At 39.6% G+C, this 18,441-nt stretch overlaps 1 protein-coding gene across 1 annotated transcript in view; it reads left to right on the top strand.

Annotated features, from left to right (window-relative positions):
• Positions 1 to 11,634: 11,634 nt before the first annotated feature.
• The window catches only part of slc12a5b (solute carrier family 12 member 5b), a 39,689-nt gene continuing 32,882 nt past the window's right edge, over positions 11,635 to 18,441 (top strand). Inside the window, exon 1 of the mRNA XM_071476555.1 lies at positions 11,635 to 12,029. Within this exon, the coding sequence (XP_071332656.1) occupies positions 11,975 to 12,029 (55 nt within the window). The 5' untranslated portion in view covers positions 11,635 to 11,974. The remainder of the gene's footprint in view (positions 12,030 to 18,441) is intronic.

The raw sequence follows: 18,441 nt of genomic DNA, 5'->3' as shown, positions 1-18,441 counted from the left end.
TCATGTTTGGACCCAGCCTTTTCTTCCTTGTCTCAAAGATAGAAACTGTGTTTTTTGTATTTTGGGGGATTGTCATGGTTGCGTCCTTGTTTTTTAAGCTGTTAGAGCGGGGCTGGTGTTGTTTTCATTTTGTGTGTGTGTGTGCGTCATCATGGTAAAATGTTGTCAAGGACACATAATTCTACAGGTGTGTAATTGAAATCAAAATGAAGGCTAAGTCTAAAAATGAGTGACGTCTGAGTAAGTGTGTCAGAACAGAAGGGGCCACTGTCCCCCCACTCAAAATGCAGACCGAGTTCAAAGATGGGTGTAGCCTGACCCATGAGTACTGATGTAATAATGTAGTAATGACTACTCGTGGGTCATTACATTAATATGATGAGTGTCACGGCTGGTGTTATCCCATTGAAACACGGTCCCTAATCAGGAAACAATTTGAGCATTGGAGTGGATGTACATGACTGGCAGCTTTATTATTTGTTCTCCTTTTATTCCTGGAGGTCTTCCCTGAATTCTCTTTCAGGATTTAGCGTCTTTCATTTGAATTTCAGGAACTGGCAAGCATTCGCTGCCTTTCATTTGATCATCTCATCCTAAATTAGGTTAAAATGGCCAATTTCTTATTCTGTGCTGCCTGAACCATTAAGGTTCAGGACTAGCTAACGAAGTTTCCGATCTTGTAACCAATTTTATATTTGCAGCAAACAAGTTAAGTGTTTCTTACATTTTTCATTTAATATTTTGAGTCGTGTCAAAGCATATGGCTGAAAGAATCTTTATTAAAGATTCTTTATTTCATTTCATCTTCTTTATTTCACCATAAGATTCTCCCAGTTTGTCAGCTAGTGCTCGTGAGTTGGTTTTTATTTGCTTCATATTTAATTAATTATCTAGTGTTTCTGAGTGTTTCTTTATTACTTGAGCAGCTAGCTGGCTGATGAAGTGGCGACAGCACATTCCTTCTTCGCATGAAATACAATGCTAGAACGACCACATCTTAACTTAGGTTCACTTTGTGTATAGTACCAAACACAGCAAAGAAATAATTGAGCACTTTATGTTATGAGCAAAGGGTGACCCCAAACTCAAGACATGGAAGATAATATTTATTACTTGTTCTCTGGAAGAAGAGGTTGAGGGGGAATGAGGGCTTTGGCAGTTGGATGTAGAGAGGAGCAGGCAGCTGGCGGGGAAAGTTTGAGTGGGAAATGGAGTCCGGGTGATGAGTGGGGCTGGATAACTAACTTGGCAAGGCCAGGTCAAGCCGAGGACCGAGCTGGGGAGTGGACAGGCAGAGTGAGCTGCAAAGGGGAGTCAAGGCAAAGTGGAGAACGGGGCTGTATCAGTGGTGTAGTCTACGTGATACGCAGGTATACTCAATATACACACTAAGAAAGCCCAAGAATTTCTGTATAACCCCATAAAAATGCCCAAAGATACAAAACAACATAGTTCAGAACTTAGCAGCAGACTGACAAGCTCTGTTTAATGTGAGAAACCAATTTCAATTTCAATTTCAATTTGGTAGATGTGTAATTACTAGGCCTACGTCGTCAAAGTGTCAGCATGTAATCTTTGGACATTTGTATTGTTGTGACTTTATTCATTATTAATGTGATAAGATGCACATGGAGAACCAGCTATGCAGTGAGAGCCAATGATGTTCTCTGAATACACTGGAGGTGGATTTTGTCGTCATTGGGTCCATCTGCATGACACGTGATGGGGATATAAATACAAGAATATTTCCAGATATATAGCATGGTATATGCTGAACTTATTATTCTAATATTTATGACCTTCTTTGGTAACATGAGATATGACTCCTGGGTATCCTCTCTAAATTATATGGATGTAGTTTACATGTCGGATCTCTCAGAAGATTTGTCATTGCTATATTATTAATCTGATGCCGCTTTCCCAAATGAAAGTTTTTTCTTTTTATTTATAATTATTGAGTGTAAGGGTGCCCCGTACCCTACATGACACCCAGGCTGAGAGAGACACAAAACAACTTCAACCACTGTCTCTTTGCCGTTGTTTTGCATTTTTAAAAACTAAAACTAAAAAACCAAACATCGCTTTGTGCATGTTTGGAATCTCTTTGCAGTCGTTTTGTGTGGCTTTGAAGACATTTTGCTTCTTTTCGAGGATTTTTTTTCACTCTTTTTATTGTTTTGCGTTTCTTTGTGGTTGGTTAGCATCTCTTTGAGGATGTTTTCCATGCCTTTGCAGTTGTTTTGCATCTCTTTTTGGTTGTTTTGTGACTGTCTGATAGGTCCTTCTGTTTTTCTACATCCAATCCAATGTGTCAGTTGGTGAGGACTGTATAGAATGGATTAAATCTTCTCATCTGACCATTTGTTCTATTCTGCCTGTTCTTATAACACAAAACACGGTTTGCTTCTTAGGGAGTGGAGGATTTCACAGCAGAGGTATGTGTCTGTCTGAACAGGAAAAATAAAAGATGCGAAGGAACAGAGAGAAAGAAAAACATCCTCAGACACGTGTGCTGCTTGCTATGTTAGACATGGTGCCCTGTTGCTATGGAAACCAGGTTTCTATTATCCGCTGTCTACAGAGTTGGAGTGCTCATCTGAAGGAGATTCTACGTCGCTGACTGCATGGAGGGTCACCTAATAATTCACATGTAGGATTTCTGGTGTCTGTCCAGGCTGCCCACAGCGATCTGGCTCCACTTAGCTCCACGTGCAGCAGGGGCCCCTACTCTACCCTGCAGCCATCCCCTGAGGCGATATCTGAGTTTACTGATGCTGTGCCAGCAACACTGCACAGAAATATGACTGTGATTACTGCGTGGTGCAGATGTTACATAAGGCTATAAGCCAGTCATTAGGAAAGATGTTTATAAACATGAAATCTGTATCTGGCACTGGCCAGCTTGTTAGTGAATGATGTTGGTGTCATTTTGTTGTTGCAGATTATCTCTGTTTCACCTTTCCTCCCTGCAGTCCATTCCCAATTCATGTAGGCTTGAAGACATTATTTTGCTACCTACAAAATCAGTCAACAGTGATTTAAATTAGTGTCCATGGTTTTTTGCTGATGACATCATTTTATATATATCTATAAATATCATACTTCATTGTTCTGTGTACTGCACAGTGGGTTGGGCCTCCCTACAGTCAAAAAGAAATAACCACCCTATGTTATTTATTCATACAGTTCTAGTTCCTAGCTTGCAAGCCACTTCACATCTCTTTCTCATTTAAATCTACAGTTAACAACCTTTGATATCCCGCAGGTAAGCACTAATGTTGGCAGAACAGGTTTCAAGTATATGCACCATTTAAATGGAATGAACTGCAAACTACCCTACCCTAACTACCCTAGATTTTAAAGCTTTTATTAAAGTTTTTACAATTCTTGTAACTTTTTCTTAATTCCTTGTTTCTTAGTTCATTCTATTGTTCTTTCTTTGTTTTGTTGTGTTTTTGTGATTGTTCTCAGGTCTCTCTCAGAAACGTTCACGTCTAACACTAGATTATGTTTTTATGGGTGTTTTTTTTTCCCCATTTGCATCAATTTCAATGAAATAACAGACTGGCAGATTGCATAACCGATGTGTGGCGATGCCGGTTTTGCACTTACGTCAGGGCACTGAGGCCATCATACACAACTGCCGATTCCAATTTCCAGCTGAGAGGATGAGAAGATCAAAATGACTTGGATGTAGTTACAGAAAATATGAATCTGATTCATCTGTTTTTTTATAGTGTCCGTTAATCCACTGGTAATCTTTTGAACTTCTAATGTGGCTCATGAAAATGACAAAAAGGCATAAGACTAGTAAACCAGTGTTCTTTTTTTTATTGAACATCTACAGAATATTATTACCCTTTGGTGATGAAATTATATCATGGCAGGATCACAGCCAGGTCTTTGTGGCTTGTCATGAAACAACACAAAGATGAAAAGATCTCTCAGGATTTGTTGTCACAGTTTCAGTGTTAACCGGGGTATGATGGGAATCACAACAGTCTGTCCAGATGAGCATCCAAATTTAAATTCCACGGCAGAGCAGAGAAAACCTCAAGGCAGAAACTCTCAGCAGCCAGAATGGAACAAAAAGAAAACGTGATTAAATCCTTGGAGTTTTTTTGACAAAAAAGACACAATGAACTGACAAGTATAACATACTGCTAAACCACTACACCCAGAAGATGTATCTAATCTAATAAAAAAATTATATAGTCCTAATCAAATAATCAACAGAGATTATCCACGGACGAAGTAGACACACAGTCTGTGTCGCCCTCTGTTGGTCACCAGCCCACACAGCAGAGACAAATCTCAAAAGCAGAGAAGCACTAATAGAGAAAGGTAACATTTTAGAAAGGCCTGAACAGTGATAAAATCCATTCCAGGCAAAAAAAAAAAAAAAAAAAAAAAAAAAACTGATGCAACCTGCATCACTTTCAGTTACATCGACTTAGAGATACAGTTATGCCCACTGAGAGTTACAGACATGTTTCATCGAGCCACTGCTCCTCCGCATCGAAAGGAGCCAGTTGGGGTGGCTGGGTCATCTGTGTAGGATGCCTCCCAGACCAAGGTTAGGGTGAGGATGCCCTCACCCAGTGTGAAAGGTCCAGTGTGAAAGGGGCTTAAGCACAGGTATGCTAATGATACTAGCCATGCTTCCTAGCTGCTAGCCACTGTGCAGGCCCACTGAATAAGTTTTAAAAACATACATTTACTGACTGTCTAACACAGAAGCTCTGACACTGTCAGGAGCACCGACCTAGCAGCTCATTCTCAGTCCGAACAGAAAGACACTCTCATCCACTTTTTCATTTTTTAAAAACATGTTTACCCACATTTAAAAAACCTTAACACGCTAACGTTGGTATAAAAAGCTAGACTGGCAGAGGGGTGCGTACAAGGGTTTACTTCCCAAAATGTCGAACTTTTCCTTCAGAGCTAACTGAACATATTATTGTTGTAAGACCACAATGATGAATCAAAGTCACTTAATTTTTGTCACAATTGGTGAGCAAACCTCCTTAAGCCTGACGGGTTTTCTGTCGAATCATTGCAGAAAGGCGTTCATTCAAAGCGTGACAATACTAACACTGATGGTAAAACTAACAATACCTGTCATTCAGACGGTGCCCTCCGAGCTTTAGGATACATAGAGTGAATTCCAGAGATGCTGCTGCCAGTCGCTGATCCAGCAGACAGGCTACAGTACGTCATCATGCTGAGAGGATTGCGCTGCTAGAAAGGATTACACCATTTGACATTTTTCTGACCAAAAGTGCTTAACCACTTTGATTAGAGATCCAAAAAAATAAAATAGATTTATGACCAGAGCAGATCAATTCCGAATATTTTTAGAGGCTGATAATGTTCCCGTGGGATTGATGTGGCTGAATCAGGGATGGATGGTAGATTATTTGAGGGCAGAGCTGTGGCACCATCCACACACTTTGGAGAATAAAAAATGCAATATAATGTAAATGTTATATCTGTGTCTTGCCCTGCAGTAACTCTAAAGTAGGATTGTAAACCAAAACACATCAGTACCCTTAAGGCTCCTTTGCAATATTCCTGAGCACTAACCTAGCCTATCTATCATCATATCTATATTCACCAGCTACATAATATTACGATACCTATCTGCCACTCAACAATATGCAAGTGGATATTGATTTGTTCCAAATGTTGCCTGCTTACTGCCTTCTGTCTATCCAACTCCTACTCAGTTGAACTTATGGTATGATAATTCTATAGTACATGATAAATCTCACCCATAACCCATAACAGCTGTGTTACTGAAGAGTAAAATATACCAGTGGAAATGTGGTTTTTCTTAATGACAGAGTATTTTCAACATGAACATGCCAGCCATAGTTGAAATAAATGTAAAGCTGCTGAAAGTCAAAAACCTGAATAAAAAGCGTCACAAGTGTACTTGTGTACTGGATTATTATTTGTCCTTTCCTTTTTTTTCCTAATTTTATCACATATGCAAATATATTTGCCATGTCAGAGATTCAGACGCTACAAACACATTTCATTTAGTGACTGTATTACATATGAGTTCACAAAACACTGTTCTCTTTCTTGCACAGCACCATCTTAAAGCCAGTTTTATACTTATATGTGAAATCCATACGGTTCAATATGATACCCCCTGGCTTTATTGAATGCCCTTGGGCAAATCTTGTTGAATCCAAATGGTAAAGATTAAACTGGGGTCACTCCGGGGACAAAACCATTAAAAAAAAGGTTGCAGCCATAGGTACACAGAAAGGTGTGATGTGTGGGAAAGCCTTCCCACAGACTGGGACGAAATTAGTACGAAAGTATGAAAGTGAAAGTGTCAACATGTCATCTTTGGACATTTATGTTGTTGTGACATGGAGAACCAGCTATGCAGTGAGAGGCAATGATATTCTTTGAATACACTGGAGGTGGATTTTGTAGTCATTAAGTCCATCTGCATGACCAGTGATGGGGATATAAATACAAAAATATTTCCAGATATATAGCATGGTATATGTTGAACTTATTATTCTAATATTTATGACCTTCGTTTGGTAACATGAGATACGATTCCTGGGTATCCTCTCTAAATTATATGGATGTAGTTTGCATGTCGGATCTCTCAGAGAGATTTGTCGATGCTATATTATTAATCTGATGCTGCTTTCCTTAATGAAGGTTTTTTCTTTTTATTCAAAATTAACCTTAAGATTTCAGCCCTAACAGTTACAGTGCACACTACATAATCACAATGATTTGATTACTCTTTAAAGCACGAACTGCATTTGAATTTGCAGTATCTGCTAGAGGCTACGTAGAGGCTAAAATGATTTTTGGATCACGTGGCTAAATGTATGTATAAAAGGAGTGACTCGAAGTGACAAAACCACAGAGGTATAGAAGCATTTCAGTATTGTTAGGTCTCTGTCAATATTATAACATATTGGTTTTTGTTAGAAACAGATTCCTTTACAAGCTACTGAGATTCAGACAAATAGACAGTAGAATGCCAGCACCACGTCAGATGTGTATGTAACACTAACATTACTTTCAGTCGGAAATCTTTCGTGTTGCTAGTTCCAGGATTAGTGTGATGTCAGCGGCCAACTTAATTGTCCTCTAGATGTTCACTATGTAAATAAATAAATGTCATCTGGAAATTCAGCTTCTCCTTTCAAACGAAACCCAGACACTGAACATTAAGTGAAGCCCGCTTCTGAAGGATTTGCTGCTCAGCAGTGGAGAAGTTAAGTAGCTCAGGCAATGCTAGATGAGCAGGAATAACAGCGAGTGGTGGAAACACCATCTGGATTTACTGAGGAGACTCATATATTACTGTCGAGGAACCTGTGCTTTTGTTTTTTTCCACTGACCTTTCAACTGATGTGGACCTCAGAGCTCAACACACTGCAACTCAAGAAAACACATGCAAATAATCAAAACACATCCTTCATCAACTTGACAACACATGCTGAAAAACAAACTGACAAAGTTGTCAGTATTTTAGTGTTGTGAGTGTGTATTTGGTTGTGTTGTGAGTATTTATAGGACGTTTGTGCATTTAGTTTTGTCGTAGGTATTTCCATAATATTTTATTGTCAAATTGATGAAGATGTTTTCTGAATTTGTGTTTGTCTATTTGCCTGTGTTCTCTTGAGTTGCAGTGTGTTGAGCTCTTAGGGGCCACTGTAAGAAACACACCAGTGTACCATGGTAATTGTACACAACAAAGATGATGACAGCCTCAAAAAGGTTAGAAGATACGTGGTGAAAAAGCAAAAAATGACAAACTATTCCTTTAAGGTAAAAAAAAAAAAAAAAAAAAAACCTACTTATAACAGGATAAAGGAATCAGGTGAAGTTATTTATCCACACCTCTGTGAAATGCAGCCAAGTCTAAAATGATGGCCATGCCTGAATGCTCCCCCGATGGCGCTTTTAGGGTTGTGGGGAAGGGAGAATGGGTGCTTGGCAGGTGGTGGGGTCAGGAGGGGCATATACTGTAAATATCTCTCCCCCTGTTGTTGAATGTGAGTGATGACAGACACATAGCTTAGCGGGCAGGACCAGGGATCATTTCTGCCTTCGCATTTCCTGGCAGAGTCCAGCTTGGAGACAAATTCAGAACAGCTCTTTCTCTCATCCTTCCTCCCGACCGCTCCCAGAGCCCCATATCAGTGTTAAATCTTAAATCTCCCGGGACAGTGTTGCCAGTAATGACAAAGCAGGTTTAAACTGCAAAGCAAAGGTTTAAACTGGTCACTGATGATGATGTTCATGATGGGAATGAAGAGACGGAACCACACAGCTAATGTGGCCAAAAATAAAATTCACTTTTCACTTTTACACATTATATGGCATAAACTGTGCTCTAGAAATTTGCTGTGAATCAACAGATCATTTACTTCTGGTGAATTCAAACCATACTAGACTATATGACGGGTCAAACTGGTGTTTAACAAAACTGAATAAAGCGCAGATCTAATTGGAGCCAACTGCACTGATCAAACTGGTCTGTTTTCTGTTTCCTTGTGTCAACGGCTGGTGTGAAAGTTTTACAGATGAATAGGTGAATAAGGACGGAGGAGCAGCAGAGCAGGCCCTCTGCTTGATCAGGAAAAAGAAAAAGTGGATTTCAGCCCATCGCTCCATGGCCTTAATCTGCAGGATTAGAGCATCAGAAAGTCCACTCCAGTGTGTTTGTGTCTGTGCGCATGCAAGTGCCTCTGTGTGCTTGTTCTTTTCTTTGTAGGTAACATACATGTGTGCGGCTTGCGTTTGCATGCTTTTGTATACCAACAGAGGTGTGAATGAGTTTGTAAACTCTAGTATCCAGAGCCACATGTGCCACAGCAGGCAGTCGGGGGGGGTGGGAGGGAGGGAGGTGCTCATGGGTTAAGAGCTAAAGCCGCTTTGCTCAGATGAAGATGGCTCTCAGGCTCTCTGCCAATCAAAGCCCAGCCAACAGCCCACTCTCACTGACAGGGCAGGGAAATGGTGAGTTAGACCGCACGCATACTGGATGTATATGCAACATATAGTGCAGGGACTAAACTCAAAGTTTCATTCATTTACACAATAACACTCACATAATATCACCTTTTTAATGAAGCTGTCCATCACGTCTAGAAATGATTAATTAATTAATTAATTAATATTCATAGTATGCATGCTCTTTGTTTCCAGCAACACCCTCTTAACAGGTACACTCAGAAATGAAATGACACAAACACACTTAAATCAGTTACAAGTATTTAGGGGATTATTATTGAGAATGGTCTTAAACAAGAGGTAAAGCAAGTGAAATATAAATTTTTGATGTTTTTTAGGTGATAATAGTTAAATAGGGGCCAGGTTTATAGAGCAGAAAGCATGAGATATAAGATTACAGTTTTAGGTGTGGCTTCATTTTACAGGGATGCTCTTTCCTAACAATTTCCAAGAAGAATCATGCAGTTTGGTACTAATACAGGAAAAATAGAGAAAAAGTTCTGAGACTGTATTATTTGGTAGTTTAATTAATTGTGTTGGGTTTTTATCGACTTCCAGATGGATTTCCATTGAAGACATTACTCCTCACTTTGCTTAACTGTATATTTGTTGTCTGAATAAATAAAAGTCTCAGTATGTGTTGGCTTGCCGTTTAAAAATAACTATAAGTTTATCAGGTGATCACACTCTATTTTACCTGTAATATGTACCAAATTATATTGTTCTTTAGGTGATTATTTGAAAAATAAACTGGAATTTGCACACCCATAAAATAAAGCATGATCAAAATGAGTTTTATAGATAAATAAACATGAATAAAGTGAAACAGCTTGTTCTGTAAAGCAGGAGTTTTTGCAGTATGGAAAAGAAAACTTTGTGGTGTTGGTAATTCTGATCTTCTCCTTTACCCACCTTATGCAAATCCTTAATTTCATGTCTAGCATGCTGTCTAACGTCCTCATCTGTCTTCTGTTGAATGTAAGATTATCATAGCCTAAAATGCCCCCATTATATTCATAAATGGCTTCTCTCTATCGTGACCCACTCTTTCACCATATCCAAGCTTCAATCTACTGACCAATTTCAGCACAGTTCTCCTTCCCCACTTTAGCATTCCTTTATCCTCCTTCGGCTTCCTGTCACTCAAATGTCATGACACTTTTCTCTTGTGTCCTATGGTGATTACAGCGGGGCTAGGATATTTAAAATATCTGACAGGCCTGAGCACCACGATGTGACATGAGTGAGCATGATGATGGAGTCTGTAGCTGGTTTCAGTCAGTCAGGATAAAGTCTCTCTGAACATCTGCCAAAACTCTGAGATCATGGGCACACAGGTCACTGTGACATAATGTCAAGCATAGAAATACTAATGGTTTGAAAAAAGCTTTTTTCTCTCCCTCTCTCCCTCTCTCTCCTTTCATCCATTAAATGCCTGTTGTGTTTTTGGCCATGCTATCTTTATCACTTGGCAGGTGGTGTGGATTAGTGATTCTCTCTAAACTTCAGTACGGGATGATACACACACCACATAAGAATGTGTAATCCATGTGTGTGCAGTTTTTAGTCTCTCACAGCCACCTGTATGTATAATTCCTCATCTTTTTCTATAATTGCCTCATCTCCTCCTCTAGCCTCTCCTCACTTTACTCCCTCAATCTTCTCCCTGCTTCGTCCCCTTTTCCTCCATCAACCAGCTCTACCTCATCCTCTTTTTTTTTTTTTGTTGCCTCTCATTCATCTTCTCCTCTCACAATCTGTCTTTTCTATTCATTAAATCACCTGTCCTCAGCTGTGTGAGGCTTCCTTCCTCACAAATTGCAATTTGACTGGAGCTCTGGGTCCTTTCAGTGACCTCTTGTGCGATAATTACAAGTTATTGATAGCTAGTCAGAAAGCCAGAAAGGTTAGGTCTTGTTTAAACACTGTGATGTTTCAAATTGACAGAAATGTCAGTAGAAATTAAAGTGTAGGTCATTTGACACAACCTTTTAATGCAAGGTTGATTTTCCTTTCTTTTTTTGTAACCTCTTTTTCTCCCTTTAACTGGAGTCTACAAAATTTAGAGATGAAACCCTAAAAGGGAACAACACTGCTATGATAGCTTTCCCACTAGTGCATACAAATTCACTCAAAGCAACAGCCAAGTGCTTGTCTTTTAGTTTTTAAAAATTTAGATTAAGATTTGAAATGAAAAGAAAACTCATCCAGGAGACCAAAAGTATGCTGACAAACCAGTGTGTGTGTGGTTTGCATTTTAAGTTCATAGAGTTATACAAGTACAGCCTGCAGCCCTCCTACAGATAATGGGCCATGACCATGCAGGAAAATATAAAAGAGTGAAGCAGGGTGGGGGAAAAATAACAAAAGAGGGATGAATACACAGTAATGAAATGGAATCTCATCTTCCATCTGAAAAGAACATCAAAGGAGATGCTTAATCTCAGGAGGCAGTATTTGTCATCTGACGTGCGTCCCCTCTGTCTCTCGATTCCTCTTCATCCATCCCGCTCCCATGATGAGATGGATGATGAACATGCGTGAGGGAGAGAAAGAGGGAGGGAGGAAGGGTGGGAGTAAGAGAGGGATAATACCTTCTGAATACATGATGAATGTAGTCATCAGGCTTAAACTGACTGGGGGGCGAGTGGCACACAGAGACCGAGAGCGTGCATGTGAGTGACACCGAGCACCATCATCAACTCTCCCCTGCAGCCGCTCTCAGTCTCTCCATCCTCCTCCTGAAGAGAGACAGAGGGAATCACGCAGCAGACAAGACTAGTGAGAGAGAGAGGATACTTTACTGCTTTTTTTTTTTTTTTTTTAATTGAGCTACCAAAGGGAAGAGGAAAGAGACATCGGGAAGCAGAAGTTAAGGACATCTCGTCGTTGGCTCCAGCCTACTCTGAGCTTTTTTCTCAGCAACAAGCTCGAGCTGTGCTCCGTGTGCACAGCCTGAGGAGGAGAGAGGATGCTGAACAACATGACGGACTGCGAGGAGGGAGAGGGGGGGCCCAATAGCCAGGGTGAGTGACAAAACCCTGCCGCAGACCGATGAGAGAGGAGCGTGTGTCAGTGTGCGTGGCAGTGTGTGGATGTGGGTGTGTCAATTTGCGTTTGCATACAAGTGTCAGCATGGGTGCTGAACGTGTGAACTCACACATGTGAGTTAGGCAAAGTTAGGGAAACTGGATGATGTCATTTTAGGGATGCAGGGATAAATGATGAGTTGTTTCATCTGCTTTGTTTGTGTGAGTTCTAGGAACTTAGAAAGACAGAGGTGGGCAGAGGAAACTCTCTCAGTGTTGGTTTAATGTTTGAGTATTACTAAGGTTGGTTTCACTCAAATATTGATGCTCCACATGTTGTGAGAATGGAAACAGCTAGTGGATGGGTTCCTGGGGTTGCATATTTCAACCCCCATCTGCGCAACCAGTTCAGACTTTTTCCACATTTCCTCTGGTTCACTGCTGATTTTTCCATGCTTTTGGTCAAGCGATGGATGAATATGGCATCTTGGTGCAGTAAGAGTGTTGGTCTGCCAGAGGTTCATCCTGTGCCGGTAGATTCATACGGTTATGTCAAACACTTTCAGCACTCGACAAAAAAAAGGTTTATAGAGGGCTGAGTGCAGCCCTGCAGAGCATCATTCTCAAACTCATTCATGTCTGTCCCCATCAAGAACATCTCACCCTGGGGCAGAATCTGCCTTTTATAATGGTCAGTGTGTGTGTGTGTGTGTGTGTGTGTGTGTGTCTGTTGTGTGGACACACAGTCTGAGTGTGCCCAATCATGCATATGTCTTGGATGATGTTTATAATGCAGCAAAAAAAAAAAAAAAAAAAACGATCTGTTTACCTTGCAATTGTTTTCATGACTTCTTACTGGTGAAGATTTTTCTTTGTCATATATGACAATTAATTGAATATCTTTATTTCAATGTCAGTCAGACAGGACAAGCACATTGAAGATATCATCACAGGCATTTTTTTCCCACTTTTTTTGTGTGCATTTTGTAGACAAAAAAATACAATGATCGATAAAGAATCGATAAAGCTTGCTAATTAATCAATAGCAAAAATCATTAGTTGCAAGCCTTGCTCTTGCAAATGTTTTTTTTCAGTTTGTTTGTGTTTGAACACACATTCAACAGGGTAAACTCTGAAATCCATCCATGCCGTAAGCAGATTAAGTAGATGTTCTTTCAGCTAACACATCGCAGAATAGGATGCATTTGGGAATCCACACATGTGGAGGACAAAAACTTTTCTGTCACTGGAGGACTATTTCCCCCCCTATTTCCCCCCTATTCCCCCCCCCCCCCCCCCCCCCCCCCCCCCCCCCAGAAAATTGGATTACAAGGACAGAAACATTATATTGAGTGGAAATGCAGCAACCCCCCTGCATTCTCTAAGAGTTGTTCATCAACAAATAACTGCTTGGACATATTCACACCTTCTCAAGGGGAAGTGTACAGTAACTGGCAGGCAGTCCACAGGCACAAAATGTTATAGTTGTGTGGGTTTAATGATGATGGAGTTGTAGTCTGTTTTCATGAGTAATATTCATAAACTAATAACAGTAGATTCACATACTGTAGCTCTTATGCTAGTTCAAATAATTATAAATGATGCATTTAGGTTATATATATATATAAATATGTCTGGTACTAATTAAACAAAAAACTCTACACTTCCATCTACTTAATGATAATTCCACAGTGGATTATGTTACACATCCGAAGTAGAAGTGTGAGAGAGTTGTCATTTTAGCCTCTAGTGAGATGGTGAAATGTTGTTGTTTTTTGTTAGATTTTTTTTTTTTTGTTAGATTTTTTACTTATTTCTACTTTGTTTGTTTGCTTGTGGGTTGGTTTGTTTGTTTGCAAAGACTAACCATGAACACATTCAAAGCACAGCCTTTTTTACAGCAGACATTCTGATTTGTCAATGTTGAAATAACATGAATGGCATTAATACTATGTTCTATTAAAGCAACATGTGCAATGCGGAGCCAAATTCAGCTCAGTTCAGCTGAATTAGTCACCAGTTGTGCTTTTCCAACAAATGTCCCAGGTGAAAGATGAAAAAATGTCTCAACGAGAGGAAACTGTGAAGGTTAAACCAAACAATACACTTTTCCCTTCCTCACATTGCATGCGCACAGCTGTGCAGCGCGCCAAAAGTACTCCGATTAAAGGTTGAACACAGCAGTCGGTCTTTGAAGTTTTTTGGAAGCAATTGTGAAAAGAGCATCGGCTAAAACACATCAAAGTCGATCATAGCGATTAGGCTACACATCAGGAATAGAAGAGACCGAAATATAGCAAAAAGCACTAGCTAGCTACCTTAAGCGACTTTTAGTTTGTAAGAGGAAAATTGTGTTGTTTCTAAATTAACAGTTAACAGTGCGTCATATTAGCAACACATTAGCCTTCAACACCAACTATGGTTAGTACTGATGAGAAAACGAATTTAATGTATGAAATTACAAACAACAGTGACAAAATAATAAAATGAAAGATTAAAATGTACAAATAATGGTTTAACATGGGCATTTAGAAAGTGAGTTACATATTTTACAAAATGGCGGACGTGACAACATCAGTTAAGCTACTCGGGAATGTTGCCAGCAGTGGATGCTACTGTTAACTGAATTGCTGGTGTCCAACCAGTTTTACTGTCACTGCATTGTTTGAGTGCAATAACAAGACAAACTCATAATTAATATGCTTTATCTACCATGAAAATCCCATTAGAGGAGAATTTGTGTCCATGCGACCTTGAACTCAGTGGTAGTCTGTCTTTTTGTGCGGGGCATTAGGGTACGTTTTTTTGAGTCGTGGTAACATGTACACATACTGTATTTGAGCCAAGAAAAATCGACACTAACACTGGCCTACATCTTGATCCAGACCTTGAGATGTCAATAAAAAACACACAATCATGACGCTAAAAGAGAAAATTCTGGATTAACTGCACTACACCCCTGACGCACAGTATGGTTGCATGAGGCAAAAGGTCACAATTTGAGCTGCATCACACCACAGGGATGAATAACGAGGTGGCATTTGGGGTGTAAGTGAATGCACGCTGGAGTGTGAACACAATATGAATAGAGCACACAGAACACAAGAAAATACCGATGATCAGCCAGGCTGGCATCATATAGAAAGAAATACAATCTTATAATATTCCTGCCTGTTTTAAAATAGAGGGCAAGGAATGACAGATTTGTGAGATCCCTGGAGGCTGCACACTGTTCACTGGCGATAAAAACAGATGTGTTCTAATCAATAATTTCAACAGGAGTGACCGTGGAAAAAATGGATTTGTCACAAATGGTTCAATCAGGGTGCAGGTTTGCGCCTACAAACATTTAAGTTCATTTTGTTTTCTGTTTAAAACAGTAAATTATTTCCCCTTTTATTTTCATATCAGTGTCAATCTCTGTAAGTAAAAGTCCCGCTCAGTACATATTTAGCTCATAAATGTTGTACAAAAAACAAATTTAAGAGAAGAAATTAATATCAGCCAATATTTCATTATCATTTTTTTTAACTCTCAATAATCAATATCAATATCTGCTAGTCCTGTATTGCTCAGGCTGTACTTTTGACTTTAATATTGAACCAAGATCACAACCTTGATCCAAGTGGATACGAGTGGATATTTGTTGCAAGAGCAGATATTGTAGGAAAAGTAGAAGTAGAAGTTTTGCAAATATATTTAGTAGGAACATTTTGCAACTTGATAGATAAGTTAGATAAGGTTTTCTAATTGTGTTGCTATAAAATTTGACAAGAGCAGTCAAATAAATGTAGTTGAGTAAAGTAAGTACAACCACTCACAGGACTTTACGGGAAACACCTGTGCACCTGCTTATTCAGGCAGTCAGCCAATCATGTGGCATCAGTGCAGTGGATAAAATCATGCAGCTATAGGTCAGGAGCTTCATCAATGTCCACATCAAACATTGTGATCTCAGTGACTTTAACCTTGGCATGATTGTTGGTGTTGAAGCTTGGTGCATTTCTGAAACTGCTGATCTTCGGAGATTTTCACACATAACAGTCTCTACAGTTTACTTAGAGTGGTGAGATTTTGGCATCAAAAGAACGAATCCATGGACCCAACCTGCCTTGTGTCAACAGTCCCGACTGGTGGTGTAATGGTGAGGGGAATGTTTTCTTGGAACACTTTGGGCCCCTTAATGCCAGTCAGTCATGGTTGAAATACTTCAGCCTATCTAAGTATTGTTCCTGAACATGTGCAACCATTTATGGCCACAATTTGCTATTATATATAAATGTCTACTTCCAGCATGATAATACACAATGTCGCAAAGCAAAGGTTATCTCCAATTGGTTCCGTGTGTTCAGTGTAGTTCAGTGGCCTCCCCTGTGACCAGATCTAAGAAGAGGAGATTGGCGGCCTGAATGTGCAGCTGAGGAATTTGCACAAATGATGTGATGCATTGACATCAACATGGAGAATTAGGATAGAGTGACGCATACAGGTTGATAACAAAACTGCAATTTCTGTAACATCCCTAATAAGACTCACTGTACATGAAGTTCTGAATTACACGTCTTGACATCAGTGCATCCACACAACTATAGTGAAGCTGGATAAAGTTAATCAAACCAACAGAGAAATCATCATATAAAATTAATCATATGAATATTTTGACTTGTCCATACTGTCCAGACTTTTATTTGGTATTCAGTCAACCTGAGCATGTCAACTCGATTAAACATACAGTAAAAGGTGGGTGAAACAGTAGAAACCACATACTCAATCTATCTTCACAGTACTGTAGTGTCATATGGTTTACAATGGAGCTGTAGCTACTAAAATAATGTTTGTATGATCTGGTGCCGGAGATAAACAAAGGTCATCTCAATGTAAAATTTTTGGCGGCGTGTGTTTGTATGTTTTAGGTATTTATTTTAAATGTTTGTTCATGCAGGCGGCAGCAGGAGTTCAGATGATGCTATTCGTGGTCTGTGTCCTTATTTTGGCCAGTAGGTATGAGCTCTGGGGGCAGATGGTCTGGAATTGCCCTCTTGGGGCTATTTAGACTGAGATATTAAACCTTAGTTGGAGGTACACACACACACACACACACACACACACACACACACACACACACACACACACACACACACACACACACACACACACACACACACACACACACACACACACACACACACACACACACACACCCCCTTTCTTTTGTCGCTTTTGGGAAAATTGCATAGACTTGCATTCATTTCCTGGAGACTTACCCTAGAGACCAAGAGATGCAAAATGAACAGTGGCTCATAATCCAATCCATGCTGAGATGTTTGAGCTTTCAGTAACTGCTGTTGTTTCCCTGATTAGTTTTGTACTGTTTATTACAATACAATCATCACAATGATGCCACTGTTTCTGTTGTCGTGGTTGATACTAATGATGTGATAATATTGTGGCAGGTGATGTTTTTGTTCTTTAACCTACGCCAGTGAAACTGGCAAAGACAAAGAATCTGCATCATGAGGAGAAGGAGGTTTTGTCTGTGCATCATTCACCCTTCTGTGCAAATGTGTCAGGTGGCCCTTCTCTCTCAGTGAAATTGCAGTGGACACTGCATTAACGTATGGGCAATCAGACAAATTGATTCAGATTCAAACACCAGCAGATGAGCTAACGACATCTGGCAAGCAGATTAAATCCATTTGAGCGGGCTATAGTTGTGTCAGAAAGGGTGGGAGGTGCATTCCTATCTGACTAACTGTAAAGCTTTTTTGCACTCTTGCTAACGGTTAGATGGGAAGACTGACACCACACTCACATCTGTGTGTTAAAAACAAAGCTACAGCCAGGATAATGTTAGGTTAGTTTAGCATAAAGACTGAAAAAAGGGGGAAGCAGCTGGCCTAGCTCTGTCCGGTAGTAATCAAATTCAACAAGCAATTCTTCTAAAGCTCACTAATTAACACATTATATGTTGTTTCTTTAATCTTTACAAAAACGGACCCAGGCAAGAAATTGTCCAGCACAAAATCCAATGTAAAACCAAAAGTAAGTTTTACACTTTGGTTTTTGTAAGGATTAAACAAATGAGATAAAACAAGTTGATCAGTGAGCTTCAGAGGTGCTAGCAGGTGGATTTTTTTAACCGTCAGACAGAGCTCAGCTCTTTATCCCTGTTCTCTGATACAGCAAGTGCTGCATGTATTTGCATATTGTTGCTTAGCACAAAGACAAGTCAATTTATTTATAGGGCACATTTAAAAACAAGATGCTGACCAAAGAGCCTCACAGAAAAATGAGATCATTAAATTATTTCATTGATGATTACAATCAAATAAAAACACAGACAGTATTAGGAATGTATATGTAAATGAATAAAAGCACACACTATCTGGATAATATAAAAATACAACAG

This window comes from Trachinotus anak, unplaced genomic scaffold (genome assembly GCF_046630095.1).
Source record: "Trachinotus anak isolate AG129_WGS33_773 ecotype Australia unplaced genomic scaffold, CSIRO_AGI_Tana_v1 ptg000004l, whole genome shotgun sequence".
In the NCBI taxonomy this organism is placed as follows: domain Eukaryota; kingdom Metazoa; phylum Chordata; class Actinopteri; order Carangiformes; family Carangidae; genus Trachinotus; species Trachinotus anak.
Note: the sequence above shows the minus strand (reverse complement) of the source record. Positions and strands in the feature narration are given on the sequence as shown.